This window comes from Vicugna pacos, chromosome 23 (genome assembly GCF_048564905.1).
Source record: "Vicugna pacos chromosome 23, VicPac4, whole genome shotgun sequence".
Taxonomy (NCBI): Eukaryota; Metazoa; Chordata; class Mammalia; order Artiodactyla; family Camelidae; genus Vicugna; species Vicugna pacos.
Window position 1 is genome coordinate 9,790,020 of NC_133009.1, and position 23,961 is coordinate 9,813,980.

At 51.4% G+C, this 23,961-nt stretch overlaps 1 protein-coding gene and 1 pseudogene across 1 annotated transcript in view; both read right to left on the reverse strand.

Annotated features, from left to right (window-relative positions):
- Window positions 1–23,961, reverse strand: part of PLXNA2 (plexin A2) — a 202,662-nt gene that overhangs the window by 28,632 nt on the left and 150,069 nt on the right. Inside the window, exons 10-13 of the mRNA XM_072948477.1 lie at window positions 23,380–23,580; window positions 21,595–21,691; window positions 17,993–18,183; window positions 2,261–2,412 (exon numbers count right to left, since the gene is read on the reverse strand). Coding sequence (XP_072804578.1) covers window positions 2,261–2,412; window positions 17,993–18,183; window positions 21,595–21,691; window positions 23,380–23,580 — 641 coding nt within the window. The remainder of the gene's footprint in view (window positions 1–2,260; window positions 2,413–17,992; window positions 18,184–21,594; window positions 21,692–23,379; window positions 23,581–23,961) is intronic.
- Window positions 20,713–20,810, reverse strand: LOC116285285 (U6 spliceosomal RNA; annotated as a pseudogene).

The following is a 23,961-nucleotide window of genomic DNA, read 5'->3' on the forward strand; positions in this document are numbered from 1 at the left end:
CTAAACAGGGCCCTTTAACGAACATTAACCTAATTGCCGAGTGATAGATGGCGTGGCACAAGCATATGGCGAGTCATTACCCTGCCCGCGAATCCTGCCCATGCCCGGGACTCTGCACCGGGCCCATTTAGCCAAATTCATCTCTCGCAGACATCTGTAATGATTGCGCCTGCTGCTCACTGCCCGGGATGGAGGCTTTAATGATGTTAACAAACTCTGAAACCTCGAGAGCAGTAATGAGCCTGGCACGGCTGGAAACCAGGGCGCCTGCAGCCGAGGTGCAGAGTGTGCCCGCTGCCTCCTGCCCGCTCTGCACCCGAGGAGACCACGCGGGTAGTTTTCTAGGGTGACCACTGGCCTGGGCAGGGACCCCTGGCAACCATTACCTCCCCTTTCGTATCCTCACTTCCGGTTTGTCTCGGCACTTTCCTCCCTCGGGGCCCTGGGTGAGTTCGGTGCATTTGATTTCAAAGATAGATCAATATTTCCTTACGTTCCTGTGGCACGTTTCAGTCTCCAAGTTCTCATCTTACTGAATTCTCCCCCAGATCTGTGCAGCAGGAATCATGGTTCCCATTAGGCCAATGAAGGCCTCAGGGCTGGTCAGTAGAAGAGGCAAGACTCAGGACACCTTTGAATTTCAAATCTCATGCAATTTCCATGTCTGGCTGCCCACAAATTTCCATTTCTCAATTCAAACCTTTCAGTCCCCCCGAAACCCTTTCCTCTGAAGTCCTGTGGATTTGGGGTCAGCGAGACTCAGTGCCTAGCTGGGTCTGGCAGGACACTGGGCTCTGTAAAGACTGCCTGACTGTGAGGACCTCTGCGGGCTCCTGCCCAAAAGCTTTCACCTCCTTTTCTGGCTCAGAAGCACCACTTACATCATTTCTCCTTTCCCTCTTCCTCATCTGTTTCCTGTAGGCCCAGCCAGGCTTCCCTCTAAGATTCCCTCCTTGCAGGGACAAAGCTGTCAATGAAGGGTCAAGTCTGCACAATCTGAAGCTCCTTCCTCTCCCCTGTGGGGCCAGGAAGCACCACCCCAGTCCCCAAAGTCGAGGAGCTCACCCCACCAACTCGGACCCCTCCCCAGCCACACTGGTGTCATGGCCCCTGACCCCGAAAGCCACACGCTGATGGGCCATGGAATTTTCAGGCCACTCTTATCCAGGAGTCCTCCTCCATCACGGTTAGGAAATGGAAAAAGGCCTGGGCTGCAAGTTAGGAGACTCGAGTTCCAACTCTGCCGTGGCCACTTACACACTCAGTGAAGGGGGAAGTCTTTTGCTCTCTCTGGCTTTGTGAAATGGCGATAACAATGTCGACCTCTCAGAGTCCTCATCAATTAAAAGCGAGAGAATGGATGAGAAAGTGCAAGTGCTAATGAAAGATAAGTGACATCATTTTTACCGGCGCTAATGCTGTTTTCCTGGTTGTTGCTGCAGGCTGGCTCTGCGGAGGCTGCAGCAGGGGGAGTGAAGGGAGACAAGCCATCCTCCACGCCCTGCTCTCGGTCCTGATCCCAGGGCCCCCTGCAGAGCTGTGTTCTCATTGGAACCAGGGTGACTTGACCCAACTTTACACGACAAATGATGCAGAAGGATCTGGCTGCTCCCTTCCCTTTCTCCATAGGAGGAGCATCACTCCTCCTACCCTCCCGCCCTCAGCTTCATGCCCACCTCCTGCCCACCAACTCCACAGCGGCCGCCATTGCCAAATGAACACCCCAGATTGGAACATATGTCACTCCCGGAGCCCCGATCGCCTGTCCGCCACTACATGCCTATTTTCTAATTTCCAGCTGACATTTCCCTTAGTGAAATAAATGAATTTGCTCCGGCAGAGGCCCTGCTCGGATTAAGCTGCTGTCAGAGGCCCGTGAGCCAAACAAATTGTTGCCCGCAGCCCACGGAGCAGGATGCATTCCAAAGGGTGCTGGCGGGGAAGGGGCCGGGGGAGGCCGAGAAGGAGGAGCCTGGACTGGCTGGGAAAGTGGCCCAGTTAGCCAATGGGCAGGTGAAGACTGATGCCAGGCAGTGTTGCACCAGGAGCCCTGATGCCAGGGGAGCCAGGGAACCAGGCATCAAACAGAATAGGATGCTCTAAGAGGGGCAGTGAGATAGGAGAAAGCCCTAGGAAGGCTTTTGGGATCAGGGTCCATAGGCGGACAGAGATAGGAGGTGAATCCTGGGGAAGTCCCAGAGAAGGGGGAGGGTTGAGCCCCTGCCCTTAGTTGCCCGGGGAAGAAGCGGACTGGACTCACTGCTCAGCGATGATGTAATCCCCCGGCAGGGGAGTGCAGGGCACCCCAGCCACCTGCACGTGGTGGGCGATCTCGGAGAAGTCCAGACCCAGGTTCACGCCATGGATGGTCACTCGAGTGCCCCCTTCAGGAGGTCCAGACACCGTCAAAATCTGCGGGAGGGAAACGGGATGAGCAATCCTGGTCCGTCACAGAAGCAGAAGCAGCAGAGCCATTTTCCCTCCTCAGGAAGGCTCAGGGACTCTGATGGACATCGGGAATCTGGGGCAACTGAGTGCATTTTCGCCACTTTCAGCTTATCCAGGGTCCCAGCATCATCGTGACTTATACTACTTCATCGATTTTTTAGGACATCCATTCATTCCTTCATTCATCCATTTATTAAAAATAAATTATCAGAAAGTACTGGACGCGGGGCAGAAAATCATTGTTTGAGACATGTCTCTAATTCACTGGTTGCCTGACTTTGATCAAGTTACTTAATCTCCCTGAACCTCAGTTCTTCTTAGTCGGGAAGGAAGATAATCATCTCTACCAACCTTCACCTAGAAGCTTGCAAATAGAGGGTGTTTGGGAACATTCTGTAAACCCGAAAGGGCTTTGTGATTGTGATGTCCTATTGTTGTCACTGCTGTGTAGAGTTTACAATGATGACTACAACAGGAAATTTGCTCTCAAGGAACTTAGTGGTCAAGGAGGAGGAGATAAGGAGGCCATGAATAAGGCTAGCGCAGGGTACACAATGATAAGGTAGATTTGGAGGGAGCTCAGAGGAGTCCAAGATTAGGTACTGCTGTGGGTGATGACCAAAGACAGAAAGTATATTTAACATTGTTATGCAAAAATTTAAAAAAATCCTATGACACACACATGCTAGGATGGAAAAGAAATAGAAAAGAAATAGATCTGGGCTTTCCAAATTTTGCTAGCTTCCCATTTAGCAAGGATCATTTATTTATTCATTTCTTAATGCAGTCACCAAATGCTATCTGTCTCTTTTTGTTTTGACCCAACAGGGAAGGGAACTGCAGAATCAAGCTCTCCTAAGTTGTCATCTTCGCCTGGGAACAGATCAGCACCTAGGAAAAATGCAGCTCTTTTGGGAGATCCAACAGATCCCCGGGCATAAGTTCATACTTTGTGGTCCACAGTTATCCAAAGCAGGAGGAACTTAGATGTGAACTCAACCCTAGGCAGGAACATAGAATTTCAGAACTGGAAGGAGACTTGGGGGAGCATATTCTAAGATCGTCACACAACCTGTATACACAGTTGTAAAACAGCCCGGAGCACTTTTTTTAAATTTGCATATCATTTTTTTAAACACCTTTATTGTGGTATGGTTCCTGTACAGCAAACTACACCTATTTCAGATGCACACTTTGATGAATTTTGATAGATGTCTACACCAATGAAACCACCACCACAATCAAGATAGATGGGGCCCTTTTCACCACATCATTAGAAAGACAAGACAGGGAGGGAGGGTTGATCAAGGCCAAGAGTCCAGAATTTTTTAGATGGGACCTGGGGGCAGAGAGGATAAGTATGTACAGGTGAAAATGCCATCGAAGGTTTGGGGACTCTTCCCCCACCCTGTTTCCCACAAAGGGGCACTGCTCTCTTCCTGTAATGCTGAGTGCCCTGTGTTCTGCCACCAACTCACCCGACCACGAGTCCTCAAGTGATAGTGACAGGGAAGAGACAATGGTGGGGATGAGGATGAAGGGGATGGGCCTCCTCCCTCACCGCCAGCTGACTCCTGGGCTCTCGTGCGTTCCCTGCACAGCCAGGACTCCTTATGAGGCCTCCTGCCCTCCCACCCTCTTCTGCAGGCCTTCGATGGGTCAGCTTCCTTCCTCCTCCCAGCCCTGGCCGTGAACTCTCATCTAGGGGCTCATTTCACCCCAGTCACCTTGTCTGTGGCTCTGACTCCCTTCTCTGGGAATAAAACATCCCACCTTATGAATAAAAATAAAAAAGATTCATGAGATGAATCAAGAGAGGGACAGCAGAGGGGGCTCCGAGGCATCCCTGTGTGCTGGGCATGTATGTGAGTGTGAGGGTGGCAGACAAGGCAGGACAATTTGGAAAGAAAGGAGCTGGTCTGGGGAACCATGGCTTTTCTGTCCCTGGAGATTCTAAAAATAACCAAATACTAGATCTTGGCTGTTCCATTCTCCCCTGGTGTCACTTCTTCTGGTCCCTGGGCCTCCTGGGCTCTGGGAGATGGATAATGAGGAATAGGGAAGGGGCAGCCCTCATGCCCCTGCAGGAGAGCATCAGGAGGAAGGAAGTAGCTTTGAGCGACTCTGAGCACCTGGTTCTCCTCTGATCTTGGAATGAGCGTCACCGGCCCCCTCACTCCTCCCCCAGCCACCTGGATGCCAGGAACCCACCTACCGAAAACCTGACAGAACTGTGGGGATTGGTTCTGCTCTCTTCCACCCCATTTTTATTTTTAAAAATACATTCTTTTGCCTTGCTGTGGTTAATTACAACCTTTCAGAAAAAAATGAAATGAAATCTTTCTGCAGAGCCTAAAAATATTTCCGTCTTGCAGGTAGCATGTGGGGATTGCATTGTGGGTATTTGGCGGTGTTGGCAGGTCCCACGGGGCAGCCTCCTCCTGCTGGGAAGTCACTGCAGCGTCCCCTTCTGACATTCGAGGGTCAGGGCAGGGACATGATCATGGCACTGGGAGGGCTGTAGGGTCCAGAAGCATAAGCCAGCTTATACTGTTAAGAGAAGGAAGACTTAGAAAATCTTAGCGAGCATTATGATCTTGGCGTGAAGGCCCATGTTAAAGAGAAAGGTAGTCTGGGGTGTGGAGACACCAGGCTGATCCCTTCTAACCTAGCTGACAGCTGCTGGGATCCAAGCCGGGAGAATCAGCGTCCTCATGGGTCACTGCAGCACACTTACTCACTTCGTGCAGCACACGCTGTGTGCAGTGCCGCCGGCACCCAGGGAGGTCGTGAAGGAGTTTGGTGGGGGTTGGGGGTCAAAGCGCTCAGCAGTCACCGCACCCTGGGGTTTACAAGGGACCTAGTGTCCTCTTACAAAACTGATGTAGAGAAGTCTGGATTTCCAAAACATAGATATGGTGGTGAGCTTTTGATTTGCAAGAGGATTCCCAAGGCCTCCATTACGGATGACTTCCAAATCTATATTGTTGGCTCAGACCTCTCTCCTGAGCTCCATATCCATATATCCTATCGCTACCGGACATCTCGACTTCTACCCGCATGTCCCTCGGGTACCTCAAATTTTGCCAAATCTAAAAATGAACTCTTAATTTTTCCTCCTTCCACTCCCAACCTGATTAGCCTCCCAGATCCTCTTTCAAGGTTAATGGAATCCCTGTGCAGCCAGCCAGGAGTCTTGCAAGCATCTTCGTCTGTTTCCTTCCCCTCACCTACCATGTGCAATAAATACAGGTACCATCAGCTCTTTATTCCCAGATGTCTTTTGAGTCTGTGCCCAGCTCTGGGTTCCAGAGCAGGTGATAAGCAGAGCTGCACCCCCTCACCCACATTAACAGTCTCCGTCCACGAGATCTGACTTCCTCACGCTGCCAGGTGACCTTCATGAACACATACTGGTGACTGGTCGCTTGCTCGAAAAACCTTCAGTGGCTCTGAAGGGACGGTCCAGGCAAAGCCCCTAATTCCTGGCTTGGCCCTCCACGTTCTGATCTTTGTGACTTTCTCAGCCACATCTGCCATCTTATCCTATGTTCTCCCTGTGCTACTCAGATCCCACCCATCCCTGTACACAAAATGCACTTTAAAAATCTCTGTGCCTTTGCACCTGTCATTTGTTTCCCCATCAGCTTAAAAATCAGAGAGTCAAGGTGAGGTCTGGGCTCAGCGTGCTAAGGAACAGAGGAAGCTGTCCTGTAGGACACACCTCCTGCCACCTGAGGGCTTCCAGGTGACTCTGAGAATGAGTCTCAGGGCTTTGGTGTCTGGGTGGTGGCCTGGGATGGTTAAAAACCTGGCCATCCTGCTCCCCTCATCTCCCGCCAGGGCCAAGAATAGAGGAGAGGCTCTAGAGGGGACGCTTGAAGGGAGAGGACCTATCCCCCAGAGAAGGAGCGAGCAGGACTCTTCAGGATATCGCTTCAGACCAGAAAGTGCTCCCTCCTAGAGAACGCCTCCAAGGCTCTCTCCTAGGAGCTGTGTTAGGTTTCAGGGCACCCAGCATGGCCCCCGGACTGCTTGGTTCTCTCAGGAGGCAAGTCTGGCCTCTCCACGTGGCTCTATAAAGAGGCAAGTTAGTGGAGTCCCTGGCTACTGCAGAACTCCAAGGAAGGTCTTCCAGATCTGGAAGAAGCTGTAGGGAGGTGGGAGGGGAGAGCTAAACTCCCGCAGAGGTGAGGGCGTGAGGGCAGGGTGGAGTCATAGCAATTCTCCGACTGACAGAGGGGAAACCAAGATATGGCCAGGATGGTGACCAGATTCGCATGTCTTGGCTCCTAGTTTCAGATGGCTCTTGGGCTGCTGGCTACTCCAGGGTTTGGAAGAGAGATCTTCGGATGCTCAGGCAGTGTCTGTAGCAGGAAGGGAGCAACCTCTGGAGTGAGACAGACTTGAATTTGAATTCCAGCTCTGATACTCACAAGCTATGTGACCTTCAGTCTCAGTGTCCTTATCAGAAAACAGACAACCATGCTTGCCTCACAGGGATGTTGTGAAGGTGAAGGGAGGCGACATTTGGAAAGTCCCTAATGTGATGGCGGTTGGTTTAGAGAGCAGGTCTTGATAATTGGCCATTTCCTTCCTTGCGTTCCCCGGGCACCTGTGCCTTCCTGGATCACAAAAACAGGGGATGGTGGTGTTGGAGGGCACTTAGAGATGATGAGAATCTTCCTACTTATCTGGAGGAAGGACACATGGTCCACAGAACTCATAACTTAGATGGGGTCAAGTGACCCACGGTAGGCACCTGCTTACGGGCTGACTGGCGAACTTGGCCAGGAAGTGGCCACGCTGCCCAGGGCAGGGCTTTGGCTTCGGTGGACTCTGGGCTCTGCACAGAAGCGTATTCTGAGCCAGACATCACCCGCTCACCCAGAACAAATCTGGGAGGATGCTGGCCCTGTCTGAAATGGTCTTCCTGCTTCCCTCCCTTTTGGCCACTTCTGTCCCCTGGCTATTAGCCACTGCGGGGTAGGCGCAGTGCTTCCCAACGAACTCAATGAATCCTTTCAGGAAAGGGATTCTGAATGGGACACTCACGTAAACAACCGGTTTGACGGTTTGGGATGTGTGTGAGTGTGTGCCGTGGGGGTGTGGAGAGCGGGGGAAGGGAGCTGAAATCCTGCGAGATCAGCTGGGAAGATCTTTAGATATTGACTAATTTCAGTCCCATGCTTCCCAACACATATTGCACTGTGGACCAGAAATCTACCTAAATTCTCTTCTGTGGACCTCAGAAGGGAGAGTTAGGAGCTGAGATGAGGGAGTGAAGAGCCCAGAAGCTGAAGGGTGCAGGGGGTGACTGGGGGCCCTCTCCTACGTTCTGTGCTGGCTCTTGCTGTGTGCTCCTCCCCGGCTCCCCTTCTAGAGCTCGGGTTCAGCTCTCTGACGTATTATGTACATGTGCTTCCGAGGGGAGCTAAGGGTCCCCATGGTTTTAGGGTGTAAGGCCCACATGCACTTGACATGTGGTTCCCTCTGCCAATCAAGCACGATGTTGACAAATGCCTACCCCTCTTGCAAGGCTCTGCCAAAGGAAGCCTCCTCAGCGAGGCTCTCTCTGACCACCTTGGGCAGATTTAGTAGGCCCTTTGCCCGCACCCCTACACTGCCATTGGTGGACACCCCCAAGATAACAATGGCCAACCTGGACTGAAACTGCGTCTTTCCTCAGTAAGACAATAACTGTCTTGGGGCAGAAATTACCTCGTTTTTGCTTAGCAACTGAATCCTTAGTACACTGCCTGGGACACAGCAGCTGGCAGTAAATATCCCCAGTTCTTGATTCCTGGGAAACGTTGGTCTCAAGCAGACTCTAGTAGAAACCATGTTCTTCAAGGACCACTGGGAGAACAGAGGTAGCTACATGTTGCTTGGGAGTGAAGCAGCATTTCCACATCGGAAGCATCAAAAAGTTCTTCCCGCAACCTCTCTTACTTTAATTGAAGCCAATTTCTGCTGTGATGCCTCATTGAATGGAGGACTGAACAGCTGCTTCTTCATCAAACATCTTTCAGATGCTGAAGACAGCAATTATGTCGCCCCAGTCTGTGCTTCGGCAGTTCTGTTAGCCTTTGGTTGGAAGATTTTGTTTTCCAGACCCTTTGATCATTTCAGACGCTTTTCTTTGGACCCTGGGATATCCGTGCATCCTCTCAGAGTGTAAGGACCCCACGCAGGCTTGTGGCTTGAGCAAAGGCCTGCTGGTGTCCAGCAAGGGGGGCCTGTGCCAACGACTTCCCTTAGTGCATCGCACAGGCCATGAGCCCGGCTGGCCCTGGGCAGATCCCGAGGGAGAGTAAACCCTTATCTTTTCCATGTGCGTTTTTTACGCCCAGAAGTTTCTTCCCCGTTTTAGTCACCTCTCACCCTATGATTCCCTCTTCCCTATAGAACCCTTTATTTGCATCTTAATGGGACATTGTGTTACTACCTTGCCTTAAGAGCACTGTCTTTTTAACTGGTCATAGAATTAAAAGTTTGTCTATTTGTAGGATTCAGAAGGAAAATGTGGGAAATATGCTAAGCAGAGGGCTCAGTCCAGCAGGCCTAAGTCCTGCCCCAGAAGCAGTTGTGGACCATGCCTGGGATGTAAAGGTGGGGCTGGTCCACTTCATCTACTCATCTTAGGCCAGGATGAATAGGCCAGTAGATGTGGGATGAGGCTGGCACGTGCTGATGGGAGGGGACTAGCCGGGAGACCCCCGACTCCACTCAAATTCTCCTGGAACCCCTGATTTGGAGAGCCACTTCCCCACCGCCTCAGATCCCACCTGCCAGCAGCACAGCCGGACGGAGCCTGCCGCACGCCTGAGCACCCCGGCCAAATCTGTATTCCTGCCAGACTGTGTCATGTTTGTTTTCCACCGTGGGTGCCGTGACCTGGAAAACAGCCGCCGTGATGCTGCACTCGCCCTGATTCTGCAGCCGCTAATTGAACAGTTCGGAGGGAACTGTGCCACAAAGCCGCCCAAGGGCGAGAGCAGATGCAGCCGATTAATTACAGCTGGGGAGCTCCGAAGGGCTGCACCAGGGAGCAGAGCGGGAGGCGCTGGAGGCCCAGGGGCTCGGCAGCCCGGGGAGGCCGGGTGGGCCATTCCTGGACTCCGGTAGAGCCATGGACGGATGGAGCTGGGGCCTCTTACGGGATAGATGTTTAAGGGGTCACAGGAGAACCTCTTCATGGTGGGAGCCTCACAAGGTCCGGCTCCCATGCCAGAGGCCCCGTCTTCCTCTGCTTGTATCTCCGGCCTGATAGACACGGTGGGAGAGAAGGCAGAAACAGGCATGGGCTCCAGGTTATTGAAGAGTCCAATGCTGATGACTACCATTTTTTTCTCATTTATTAAGTGCTTATCCTGAGCCAGGAATTGTGCCAAGGGCTTTGGATATTTTATCCCACTTAGGGCTCATAACAAGCTATGAGGAAGGTACTATTTTCATTCTCATTTTACAGATGGGGAATGGTGACCCAGAGAGGTTAAGCAACTTGCTCAAGGTTACACAGTGAGTGGCAGGGCCCTGCCAGGTCTATCCAACCTGTGCTTTCAGCCTCCACACCACACTGCCTGAGTCACCATCCTCCTGCCCCGGGAGAGACTCCTAGGTCATCAGCCACAAGAACTCGTACCCCAGCCTGCTCGTGGGTCCCTCTGTGCAGGTTCCCCAGCCCCTCTTCCACGGCCAAGGCCATACTGGCTACTTTCTAAGGAGCTCTGGCCTTGGCTTTGCTGGGACCACCACCCCTCTGACCTTTTCAGCTTCCACCCCCCATCGTCTCTGGCCCTGCCTCTGCAAAGGTCCACACTCCCCTGCAAGCCTTGCCCCTTTGTCATCTCTCCCTGTGCATTCCAGTCTCCCCAAATGATGCTGGGAGTGGGGACTGCTGGCCTCCTTCCCATCTCTGCAGCAGGCTTGATGAAGAGCTTGGTGTCTGCATCATTCCCTCCTCCAGCACTGTGGAGGGAGAGTTCTACTTGTCTAAGTGAGCCCCGGAAAGAGATGAAGGATACTATACTGGTCTAGAGTCCAGGAGCTAAGGCTTAATTCCTAGTTCTAAAGCTTTCTAGCAGTGTGACTTTAAGAAGCATATCACACCTCACAGTGCCTCGGTTTCCTCATCTGTAAAACGGGGCTAATGGTAGTAGCTTCTGCCCCATAAAAGTTGTCGTTAAGGTCCAACTGAGGTAACATAGGTAAGGTGCTAAGTTAGCAGGACTATGTGCCAGGGAAGCATTCAGTGAGTATTAGCTTTTATTTTTCTCATTGCTATTTTATGATTAAGAAATCTGGGCAGAAGCCAGGCTAGCTGAGGTCCGGAGGAACAATGGTTTCATTTTTATAAGCATCCTATGCTGGTGGAGCCCCTGGGTATAGTTCTCGGTGGGGCTCAAGGGAGAGGCAGGGAGCCTACTTGCAGAGGGGAAGTGCTGGTGTGGAGATCGTCCAGCACGGGCATTGGCCGCCTCTCTGATTAGCTGGTACAGCTCTCGCCATGACTCTAGCCGGCTGTCAGCACCCTAGACTGCATTCTTAAGAGGAGACAGGAGAGCCTGGCATCAGAGCCTCCCAGAGCAGCCAAGGGAAGGGGTCCCAGAGGAGTCGCCCCAGGGTGGGGCATCTCTAGCTGATGGTCAGGCTTTGTATGAGAAGCTCCTGTGCCTGAGATTGGGATCAGGAGGGTTCTGCCAGGAGCAGCCCCTAATCAGGACAAGCCAGTGAGGACAATGGCGGGTGGACAGCCAGCTAATCCTCTCCTGACTAATCCACTTACTCCTTTCCTGTTGCTTAGAGTTTTCCTGACTTCAGAGGGCAGCGATGCCAACTTTGTGCCTGCAAATTCTGATCCCAGCCTGGCTCCCCAGAAACACCTGGGTACTGGATCCAAGATGGCAAACTGTCACATTCTTTTCCAACTTGGCACATGTGTGTGAGTGTGTGTGTGTGAGCAGGCGTGTGCACGTGGGTGTGCACACTCTTCACGGTAGGCTAGAGCCCGGCTGACGAGCTCTGCAGGACTCTATGGCATCGGCGACACCAGCTCTCTACCCGGCGTGAATGCTTGCTGGCTGTCTGAGCTGATAGTACATTCACAACCTAATTGTTATCTCAGCAGAGTAACTCCATTATTCATCCTGACACCATCCCCCGTTAGCTGTTTGTTGCAGTGATGTTATATTAATGAGGCCTGCAAATAAATGAACGAGAGATCAGAGGGCCGACTTGTTTCTCAGGAAAGCTGACTGACTTATTTATTTATTTGTTGGGAACTTTGCAGCCAGTCGCTCTGGCCCTGGGCAGAAGGCTCTTGGCCTTTCCTGCTGAGATGCGGTGCAGCCTTCTAGATAAAGACTTGTAGGTGTCCAGTTCCCCCAAACAGTTTCACAAATGCACTTGCATCTGAGAGAATCCAGCAAAAGAATCTTTCTGAAAATATCTGGGCAAGCAGAGAGCAGGAGGAAGCGAGAACAATGGACCATCTCAAACCATTATCCCATCAACAATTACTTATGCTTGGTTTTGGAAGGCAGCGTTGACAGTTTCCTACAATGGGTTTTCTTTCCCTATTACATGGACCTAAGATAATGTTAAACAGACTCCACATTCCCTAACTGTGGACTAGTGAGGTGTGGGAGGAGTTACTGAAGTTCACAAATTTATATAGTCAAAGCTACGAGGTGGGTCAGGGAGAAACCTACCGGCAGCAGTGTGGCCTTACTGGGCGATGCGGCAGGTGATTTCAGAAACACACAGGAACATTCCTTGGTACCCAAATGGTGTAGGTTCCTGGTCACTCCCTGAGACCCCAATACCGGGGATTCGTCCCTTGCATCCCAAGCTTCCTTTGCCTTTACTTCACCCTGATCTCTGTTCTCACATGGGCTTTATCCTCTGGGCTCTCCCATCAGGCTGAAATGTTTGAGAAGTCAGAGACATCAGAGCAACCTTCACTGTAACCACCATCCCATTGATAGACACAGTCAGAAACCAACCAAACCGAGTCTGAGAGCTTTACAAAGCACACAGTTAAAGTAACAGCTCCTCTGCACATGCAAGAGATGATTGCCTTAAGCTTAAAAGTGCCCCCAAGTGCTTTTCCCTTTTGCTCCCTTACTCATAGGAATAAGTGTGGAACTAAGTATCTTTAGGAAGACAGGTGAAGGCTTAAAAGGGTAGCTAATGTTCCCAGTTTGTCTGGCATCTCCTGAGACCTTCCAAGAGGAGTCAGGTCCTGGGCACAGGTGTTTTTAGGATGGGGTGAGGTGGGAAAATGCATAGCCAGGGAAAACTTCTCCACCCCTCTGAGCAACAGAGGTCGCGTGGAGTGGTGGAGCAGATCAGCATTCTGCAGTCAGAAGGCTTTAGTCTTGAATTTGTTCTGACACTAACCAGATGTGCAACTTTGGGCAAATTATTTACTCCCCTAAGCACTGTTCCCCCAGCTCTTAAGTGGAGATGATTCTAGCCATTTCGCAGGGTTGTAAGGAGAAGTAGGAATGTGGATGGCATGGTTCTGGACATAGTAGTGTCTTGTTAAAGAAAAGTTATTATGATTAAGGCTCCCAGAACTAGGATGTGCCTCATCTTAGTTACGTCCTTGGCCTGAGGTTGGTGTCCTCGTTAGGAGTGGAGACCTAGGTTCCTTCTGCAGTTCTCTTTCCAAATAGAAGCCAACTGCAAAGGATGTAGAGTAGAAATCTCTGTCTGAGGCCCTCTGGTAGGAGCAGGGCAGTCGGCAGGGCAAGCAGGTTCCAGCCTCCTCCAGGTGGCCCATGTTCAGGGAGAGGCTGGCTGCATCCCACTGCCTCCACCCCAGGACTAATTTATCCACGTGCTAACTTCCAGTCCTAGCACAGTGCCCGGCTTACGGCAGCCCCTCATTAAATGAACAATTAATGGGCGAATTAATTCCTTAGAACTGTGGCATCTCCTCCTTTTGTTCAGAATGTTCTGTTGTGGGTTGAATTTTATCTCCCACAAATTCATAGGTTGACTCCCTATTTGGAGAGAAGGTCTTTATAGAGGTAATTGTTAAAATAAGACCGTTGGTGTGGGCCTTAATCGAATGTGACTGGGATCCTTATTTAAAAGAAAAATTGGTGACAGACACGCACGCAGGGAGAACACCGTGTGGACCCAAGGCAGAGGTTGGGGTGTCACTTCCATAAGCCGGCGAACGCCAAAGATTGCCGCAAACCACCCGAAGCCAAGAGAAAGGCATGGAACAGACGCTCCTCCCAGCCCTCGGAAGGAGCTAACCCTACTGATGCCTGAATGTCAGACTTCTGGCCTCCAGAGCAGTGAGAAAGCAGACTGCTGTTCTTTAACCCCCCCAGTTTGTGATGCTTTGTAACTGCAGCCGCAGTGGACCGATACACACCCACCTTGAGTGGAGACCTCTGTCCCGTGAGCTCCAAAGCCCCTTGGCCCTTCCTAAATTTCTCTTCCCCAGAACGTGTCTGATCTCTTTTCCTCTCCTGCTGCAGGCTATCCACTCACAGTTTCTTGGGAAATGTTGTCTCCGGGCTTTCTTTCCTTTCTGGGGGATGGTTCCTGATCTCCTTCTCTGTGGCATCCCAGTAGGTCCTGAAGCACGTGCTGGGAAGAACAGACACGTGGCGGGCCCGGCGCCTCACGGGCTTTCCAAACCTCTGCACGTCTCCTGTTTGGGGGGTTGAACAGGTGACACAGGCACAGACGCCCGGGATGACAGCTGGAATGGGAGCAGCCTGGGCTGCCTCCCACGGGGGACAGCGTCATTATCACACCAAGGACTGGCTGAGAGGGAGCAGACGGTGAGTCCTGAGGGGGTCCTAACCTGAAGTTGATGCAAACTGGGAAATTCAATCGGCTGTAAGGCTTGTCCTACATGGAGCTGCCATAAAAGATGGGTCTCTAGGGGAGGGCTTGGTTGCCATGGAGACAGTGGGTAAGGAGGGGTTCAGGGAAGAACACAGCTGTTCATTCAACTAAGCTTGAGCTCACTCCTTTTCCTAAAGGAGAGCTCCTTCATGGTCAGCTCATCGATTTCCCTGCCCCTGGGCAGGACAGCACCAGTCTGGTCCCCGCTTATTTCCAGCACTGGAAATGCTGCCGCTCCCGGCAGCCGTCCGGGGCCCTCAGAGAATCCCTCTCTTTTCTCGCTCAGGAAAAATCTTAGTAGTAAATGGCTTCTGTTTGCACGTGGGGTTGTGCTGAGGGGCTACACATTTTGAAGATAGGGGAAGGCCAGAGACAAGAGGGAGGTACGTATAAAAGGGCACGGGGCTCATAGAATTCCGATTATTAAGAAAAAGATCTATGTCAACATCAAGGAATTAGCCAAGAAAGCTGAGGTAAAGAAAATGGGTTAATTCTTCTTAAAAGTTACCTTTAACAAATTATACATTTTTGGTAATAAATACCATAGAAGTGAGGCTGTTTCCTCAGGGCATCTTACAGACAGGTGTCTAAAGTTGATTCTTTCCATTACTGGTGATGTTAACTTGGTTAAGGTTCTGTCTACCAGGTTTCCTCACTGTAAAGGGTTTATGAAAGTTCTTTGTACTATTTGTCTTGTTGTATAATCCATATCTTATGGGGAGATAGCTTGAGACTCTGTAAATATCCTATTTCTCATTATACTTTATTCACTAATTTAAGTGAATTCCTGCCTGAAATAATTAGTACTGTGAATTTGGCCAAATGGTGATTTTTCTATTTCCCTAAGTCCTTCTACATTTATGAGTTGGAATTCCGGTATAAAGAACTTCCTCTCTCTCACATTAATTATTTGTTTGTCTATTTATTTATACCAATAAGGGTCATAGATTCTTATTTTATTCTCTTACATATAGTCCATTAGTATAATTATTTATGTTCTTGCTCATATTGCCCCAGATTTGGCCACCAGGGCCAAATCAAGTTGGCTCCTGTGCCCTTTTAAAAGCCCATTTGGCTTTTAGTGTTCTTTGCCCAAAATATATAACCTGAATTTAATCATGAGGAAATATCAGACAAATCCAAATTGAGGGACATTCTGCAAAATATGGTCCTATGCTCTTCACCGGTGTCAAGGTCATGAAAGATGAAGATTGAGGATTATAGCACGGAGGATCCCTGACGGTGGACTGTCACACGTGATTGTGGATCCTGGACCAGAAATCCTGGCAAATGCGTATTAGATGGCTTTATTCTATCATTGTTAATTTCCTGATTTTGATAATTGTACTGTGGTTATGTAAGATGTTAATTTGGGAAAATCTGGGTGAAGGGTATAAAAAAGTTCTTTGTACTATTTTCGCACCGTTTTAAAAGTCTGAAATTATTTTAAACATGAAAAGTTAAAAAAAAATTCAGTATGACTTTTACAGGGAGCAGAGGATAGGCTGGGGGTGGGAGATGCAGAATGAAAGCAAATAAAACATTCCAGCCCTGGCTCCTCCCTCCACATGTCCTGTCCAGAATGCTGTCCCGAGTGTGACTGGAGACCCGGCGTGGGTTTGTCTCTCCCTCAAGGTGCTCTTCCTTCCTCCACAGCCTCTACTTGAAAAACCCCAACAGGAGACCCCACTGCTCAGGGCCTCCGACTCCTGCTGCTATGTTCCCTGGGAAAATCAATTACAGTCTAATTACCTCAGGGGGTTAATTAGCATCATGTGCCTGGGTGTCCTCTGTGAACAGAGCAGCCTGTCAGTCCCCGGTCAGTGAGCAGGGCTGGCTGAGGCAGAGCAGGGAAGCCTGCCCCTGGGCTAGGCTGGGGGCCTCCTGCCAGTCTGGGACTGGATGGGGCTGGGGCAGCAGCCGGGGCTGGGGGAGCTGAGGGGAGCTGATGGAAATCATTCCCTGCCTAATTTAGGCTCCCCTAAACCACAGGTGCAGAGGACAGAGAGCTGGACAACTGTGGCAGCAAGAAGAATTACAGAACAGAGCAAGTTCTCAGGCCAGTTGTTGCTGGAAATTACTAGAATCAGGGAGAAGGCACGGAGCCCTGAGCAGCTCGGGGAGCTAGCTGCCTGAGGGCAGAGGCTGGGGCACCACCAGCAGTCCTGGCAAACACTTTCCCCGTGAGACAGAGACACAGGAGAGAGTCGGTACCATCGCTAGCCATGGCCGAGAGAAAAATGGGATGGAGGAAGCCCAGTCTTTGAGGCGCGGTGTCTGCACCCCCCTAACATCTTCCCACCTGGGTGGTGGGAGACTCTCCTATAGCGCCGCGCTGTCCCTGGGAGATGCTGTCCTGTGGATGGAGGCATGTATCTGGTCCACATCCTCTAGAAGATCCGATGTCAAGGAAAGAAAAGCACCACTTCTTGTTTTATGTTACTTGGGCAAATCATAGAGACTTTAAAAATGGTTTTAGGATTAAATAAACCCGAGCTGAAATACCAACTCTGCCACTTAACAGCTGTGTGAATTCGGAGCCTCGTTCTCTTCCTCTGTAAAACGGAGGTAAGAATATTTACTTCTCGTGGTGGTTGTGAGGATTAAATGAGACTGTGCCCAGCACACTAAACAAAGATCTGCTCCCTTGTCAAACAGCCCGAGCTATTGGAGGCTAACAACGCTCGTTCAGTCGCGAGACTTTTCCCTTTTTACTGAGCTGAAGCTCCAAGAATGATCATAGGGATGTCCTGCAAGTTTCCCAATCCTCGGTAACAGAGGTGAGGGTCGGGTGGGTTTTCTCTGGCCAGCAGGGAAAATGAGGTTGGGAAAGGGACACCGCAGCAGCTCAGAGAAGAGGCAGAGAAGGAGCAGTCCTTCTTGCTTCCTTAAACGTGCAGATCACAGTGGTACCCTATTCCTAGTCACCGAAAGGAATGTGCAATTAATTTCAACACACAAGCGACGGTCGGCCGGTGAATAGGGAGCAGTGAAGAGTGATGAGTGCATAATGCGACCGAAGTTAAATACAACTATTCCTCTCCCCAGCCATTCAAACCCCAAGCAGCTGCACGTTCATTCACATCATCTATTCATCTTCCTTTGCAATTTACTATTCAGGAAACATCATTTTTTCCAGGATAATTAATTACCTATTTCTTTCCATTAAAATGCACAAACAAATTGGGACAGAGAGTGAACCTGGGGAAATGGCACGGTGGCTAATGGAGTGCCTGCCTTCACTCTCCCCTTCCGCTTTCAACTTTGCAACTCTGAGCTAATTGCAGCTCCTGACATCACGTTTCTGTGAGAAAAGCTAAACCTGTTTTCTGAAACGATCACCCACCATGCCGCCAATTTCTTGTCCCCACCTGCCTCAGCCAGCCTGGCAGGGAGGCTGGGCTGGTTCTGCCTCTCTCGTGTGCCCGTGCACACAGACGTGCTCACGCCTTTGTGCGCGAGCAGGAGTATACACTTCCATACGCTTGTCACTTACGCCTGGACACAGGCCATTGAGAAACCCATGGGAGGCTTTATACATCCCCACGTTAAATTCACTCTATGCCAAGAATTCTTCCACAAACATTCAATTTTTACACTCCTCTCCCGCTGCCCTGGGGTCAGCTCCTGGCTCTCCCGTCCCGCTCTGGGAACTTGGGGGACTCACCTCGGTGATTTGGGGATTGGAGCACTTAACGTTGTGGCTGGACCAGTCGAGCCAGGGGCTGGAGGGGCTGGTACAGTGCTGCTGGAGGGTGCACCTGCGCTCACCGCTACACCAGCCACACTCAAACTTCCGGTCAGCCTTGAGGCAGAGGCCACAGCTCTCCCGCTGGGCTGCACACTTGTACAGATGAACTGCAATGAGAAGGGCGGAGGGAGCAGTCACAGCTGGGATTGCAGAGAACGTCTCACAATTTACCCTCTTCTTGCAGGCGTGATGGAAACCGCCCCCAACCACGGTTAACACCAATGATCATCATTATCATTGCAAGAATAATTGATGGGGAATTAATAATAAATTGAGCCTCTCAGCAGTCTTTTAAAGGCGCTACAGAAAATACTATTATTTAAGAGTTCTGGCTCCAGATTCATTGGATCAGGGCTTTAATTGTGGTGTCACCACTTTCTAGCAACGTGACAGAGAATTTAACTTCTTTGAACCTTCTGTACCTGATCTATAACCTGGTGATAATCATCGTTTTTGGTGACGTTTGAATGCGATGTATATTCAGTGCTTAGCACAGTGCCTGTAACATATCGCATATTTAATACACACTTATTGTAGTTTCCTTCGAACTCAAACTACATTCTTATCCTGCTGCCTCTCTTCCTCTCACATGTGGCCCTCGTCGGAAGAGGTAAGGGTTGACTGTCCCATTTGAACTACAAATAAAGCTCAAAGAGTGATATGATGACTCTTGGAATTCACTGAGGTTAGTGTCCCAAGCTGGGATGTTGCAATTCCAGCTTGCTGTGATGCCAGAATGCAGGTCCTGAGAGGAGACAGGCATCTCGCCTGGCCCTGGGGACTGGGTGAGGCTGGGAGAGGAGTCAGCTGGGGCTTCAGGAAAGACTAGGTGCCTGGCAGAGTGGAGGAAAGAGGGTTGACGGAGTCCTTTTCAGGGCCCTGTGGGTGGAAAGGATGTCCCCAGAGAGGACGAACTGGCTCCTTAACAGGCCGCGTTTGGAGCCTGCAAACCCTTTGCTGCTGTCTCTTCCTGACGTGGAAGCCCTAGACAGGCCGGCCAGCAGAACTGCATTTTGTGAGCTTGAGGCTTATTTGTTGTCTGCTGGTGTTCTGACTTCAGAGTCCCAGGCGGAATTCCCCAGAGGCAGAAAACTCAGAAAGCCATTTTTCAGCTCTTCTGGTCAAGCAGACAGAAGCTCTCAGGGCTGGGCGGCCTGCCTCTGGGGTCAGGGGCATACCCCAGGGGAGGGGTAATTTTTAATTCTTCCATGGGTCCTCATCCTGTTCCTCTGCTCTGCCACGCAGGGACTGCATTTAAACATCCTCATGCCTATGGCTTCTTATGGCAGAGGGCAGGAAATGGGAATCTTAAAATGAGTAAGTCCACATTGTGCATTTATTAATATCCACAAATGGTCCACATCTAACTTCTCATTTGACCCTCTTGATGCCCCTGAGAGGTGCACATCCTTCCCCCCACTTCCTAGATTGGGAAGCTGGGATGTAGAGAGTAGGGGCCATGATTCGTCTGAGTTCTCACAGCCATCAGTGAAAGAGCCCGGATTTGGACCCTGGTATGTTGGATTCTGGAATCCGAGTCCTTAAGCTCTGTGGCCTTCTCTCTATATCACACAGTGCACAGCTTCCAGGAACAGCTGGACTCTGGGACGGTGGCGCGTGTGAGGATGCTGCCGCCTGTGCGCTCAGGAGCTGCTTAAAAGTTGTTGGGCACCACAAGGGAGGGTTCTGACGTGACAGCTTGGATGTGGCCATTTTTCCTCCAGGCTCCAGGTGCCAAGGCCACCTCTGGGAACTAAGCCCAGATCCTCAGCAGGGGAAATGTCTCTGTCTTAGTGCTGAGAAGATCTGGCCTGGGTAGGAGGGGAAGGAGGAAAACAAAACAAAACCAAACCAAACCTCTCCTAGCCTAAGCAGAATCGATTTTCACGGCAGCATCGGGGACAGGGAAAGTGACATCGGGGACAGGTGCTGAAGCACTTGCAGGTCCTACTGTGGCCTTGGTCCCTCTCTCTGCGCCCATGGGGTGACCCTTAGGCTGAGGCCGAATCTTGTGACAACCCTAGCGACTTGGAATGTGGTGAGATGTGGCTTATGGTGAGGGGGGTGGGGGTGGTGGGGAATAGGGTTCTGGGGGAGGAAGTTTCACATCCCACAGTGGTCTGAGCCTCCGGGAGAGACAGTGATGTGCTTAAGCACATGAACTCTAAATTAGACTGTCTTGGTTCAAATCCTGGCTCTTACTATCTGACTCTGGGTCTGTTTCTTTCTTTCCTTTTTTTTTTAAGTTTCACTGAGATAAAATTGACAAAAAAATATACAATGTTTAAAGTGTATACCGTGATGATTTGCTATACATACAAAGAGTGAAGGATTCCTCCCATTTAGTTAATAAACACAACCATCACCATACACACACAGGTACATTAAGAACATGTAGGTTCTACTCTCTTAGCAAATGTCTATTATACAATACAGCGATATCAACTATAGCCACCACGTTAGACATTAGATCCTCAGACTTGATCCATCTCATAGCTGAAAGTCTGTACCCATAACAGCCTCTCCCTATTCCCCCTACCCACCAGCCCCTGAGAGCCACTTTTCCACTATTTCTGTGAGTTGGACTTCTTTTTCTTAGATTCCACATATAAGTGATACTATGTGGTCTTTGTCTTAAAAATATGGAATCCTTCCCGAATTTGCCTGTCATCCTTGAGCAAGGGTCATGCTGATCTCTGCTTTGTTCCAATTTTAGTGTGTATTTTGCCGAAGTGTGCACTCTTGGTCCAGCTCTTAACTTCTTTGGGTCTCAGTTTCCTTATCTATAAAATGAGGATAAGACTAGTACCTACCTCTCAGAGTTGTGATGGTCACGGAGATAATCTCAAATTAGTCACTTGGTGAGTGCCTAGCCAGAGTGAGGGGTCATCAGACCGGAGTCCCTTTTGTCATTCCCAAAGCTAGGAGGAATGCCGGACCAAGGCAGCTTGCCTGGCACCCAGGAGGACTTCCACATGAATTTGCAGGAATGAATGAGGGGGCTTCAGGAACGCCCCTCCTGCATCAGCCCAGCTCCTCCCTGAGCTTCCTTGAAGCAGCTGTTCTCTCGAGTTGGCACGCTGGCCCCTTCCGCCCACCTCAGGACCAGGGGAGCAGCCTTACAAACCTCCTTTGTGTGGTGACTGGGGCCAAGGACAGGGAACCAGAACCCGACTGGAAACAATGTCTCCATTTCCAGGGAAACTGGCAGGACGTTCCTGCCTGCTGCTCTCCTGGTCAGGTTCCACAGACACTTCAAAGTCTCCCGGAGCCAAAGGAAAATGTGATGAGGATGAGCCGGCAGCCGCCAGGCGGATGCTCTGGTTGTAATAAAACAGGGTTCCCAACAGGGCGCCTTTGATGGCGCCAAATGTTGCTTTAGGATCCTCTGAAGAGCTCCGCTGACAGAGGGAGTGCATTATTCACGGCACAGCGGCCAGCCGGCTCTGATCCCTCCAGCCCCGGTCTTTTCCGGGGTCGCCGAGAGATCAAAACTCTACCTGGAAGCAGCTGCTCACCTTTCAGGTCCTGAGGGTTGTCGATTATGAAGTTGCCATTCCACACCACGGCGAAGTCCACAGCCAGGTTGCTGATGTCCATCCCGTCGTACTGGTACTGTGGGGAGAGGGGCAGGGACACACGCTTGTGAGGCTTTTAATCACGGGTGTCAGGGCTGCAGCTGGCACCTCAGGCGACTAGGAAAGAAACCAGGGAGTCTGATTCCTCCCTGGCTGAGAGAGAAGAAGAGGGAGAAACAGAAACCCCAGACATCCATCCAATTATCCCAACAGTGCCATCCCCCTGACTCCCAGTCACTAATGCCAACAGGATCCATCTCAAACTCCTTAGTTGGCAAGGAATGCCTCCTAAATCCAATCCAAGCTTAAATCTCCGATCTTCTCTTCCAGTGCTCACCTCCAGAAATCTGTGAAGCCACCTGTCTTCGAGCAAACTCGCCTAAGCTCCTCTCTGTGTGCCTGTTCAGTACACATTTCAGAACGAATGCCTCCCTCTCCCGACAGCCTCCATCCTCCAACCCACCTTCACTCTTCTAGTCTAACGCAGGGCACTTCCTGTGAGCTGCTTCGCATCCTTTCACACGCACGCCTCGTCGCTCTAGAAAGTTCACATCCCGCTCTGTAAACCCCACAGAGCCCTGAGCACAGCATGTGCCTGACAAGCAGTGGTGTCTTGCTTAGTTGGCCCTGTGGTGGCCCTTTCTTCCTGCACGTGTGTTTCACTTGGTCAAGAGTCCACTAGGGAAAGTGCCCAGAACTTTCTGGGTGGAGATCTGATCCGCCGTACCATTTAAGGCCCCAAGCTGTGGCCAGGAGTGGACTCCCTCCCATGCTGATCCCACCGAGGACTCTTAAGCCCTCAGATACTCAGAGGCCCCAGCCCCTGCGCCTTCGTGAAGGAGACCCCTGGGAATTCCCTCCGTGGGGACTGCCCAGCCGGCCACGTAGCTGCAGGGCCGGTCACTGTCAGCCCTCCTGCCCCCAGCCCTTCCTGCCGCCTTCCTCCCTTTGTTGTGCTCCATTGCTTTCTCATCCCACCTTCCCCGGGTGCTTGGCGGCCTTCCACCGATTACAAATTCTATCAAGCGCCCATGACCTGGGAATCTGACAGCTCCCTGATAAGGGGCCCAGATCCTCTTTATCTCTCCCAGGCGAATTACCTTCCCTCCGCACCTTTGTCACATCACCCCCGGCCCCCACCTCCCAGCTGACCCCCCGCAGTCGGAGACAGGGAGTTGGCAGATGAAAAGCTCTTCTCCGGGCTAGCATTATAATTAAACGCCTCGCGCTCTCTGTCTGGCACTCCGGATTGGTTTAACCCTTGCTGCTCCTGAAGTTCATCACTCCCTCCTCCTCCCTCCCCACCTCCCTGGTGCCTTCTCCTTCCGCTGGCCTCTCTCCCCTGCAGCTTTCCCCCCGTGTGGCACCCACCCGCTGGTGTATCTGCTCCCTAAATGGGGCAGGGTTTGCGGTTGAGTTGACTGGCGTTGGCCGAAGTTTCACCAAAGGCCAAGAGGTGCTCTTTCAACGTAGGAAGGGCAGGAAGCTCTCAGCTTATACCGTGAGGGTGAGGGTCCTCACAGCCCTCCACCTCCTCCGTCACCACCAACCTGCTCTGGTCTGTGGAGGGACCCTGGGCTCCTGCACACTCCTCTGTCCCTGGGGATGTGAGCCAGCCTGTGGACCTGGAAGTTTCCAGAAGCCGGGGCAGGCCAGACTGAGGCTCTGGCTTGGGTGTGAGAGAAAGCCCTGCTCCAGGCAAGGCTGGAGCTCGTGTCCACTTACCGAGCTGTTCTGGCACTGGACGCTGGAGCTATTGAAGCGCAGGGCAGGGACCCGGTGCACGGTGCCCTGGGTGTTGAAGACGCACTCATAGCCTCGCTGGCCGGACTGAGGCTGGGGCAGGTTTCGAGCCTTGAGGGTGATCGGCTTTACCTCCCCGACTGGTATCAGGATCTCCTCCGTGGGCACCAGCTGGGGACAGTCCTGCGGAGCAAGCAGAGAGCCTCCGTCTGCCCTGGCTCACAGCTTCGTCCCCTCCTGAGCCTGGGCAGGGGACAGACCCTGGATGCATCCAGGTGGGCCGCCCACAGGGATGTACCTCACTGAAGGGGCAGGTGGGGTCAGCAGGGAGAATGGAGCCTCTTAGCCCCTGGGGTCTGACAGCCTCATCCCCAGCCCACACGTTGTCCTGCAGCTGCTGTGCGTGTTACAACTTAGGAATTAATTTTCAAGCGCCAGTATGGCAGGCTGTGGATTTTATCTTCTGAAGCACAAGATAAAAGAGGCTCCACACGTCTCCGTCCCCAGCCTGGGACCCCCACCTTTCGGTTTCATCTGGTCCCCCCCAACACTCGCTCCAGCCCC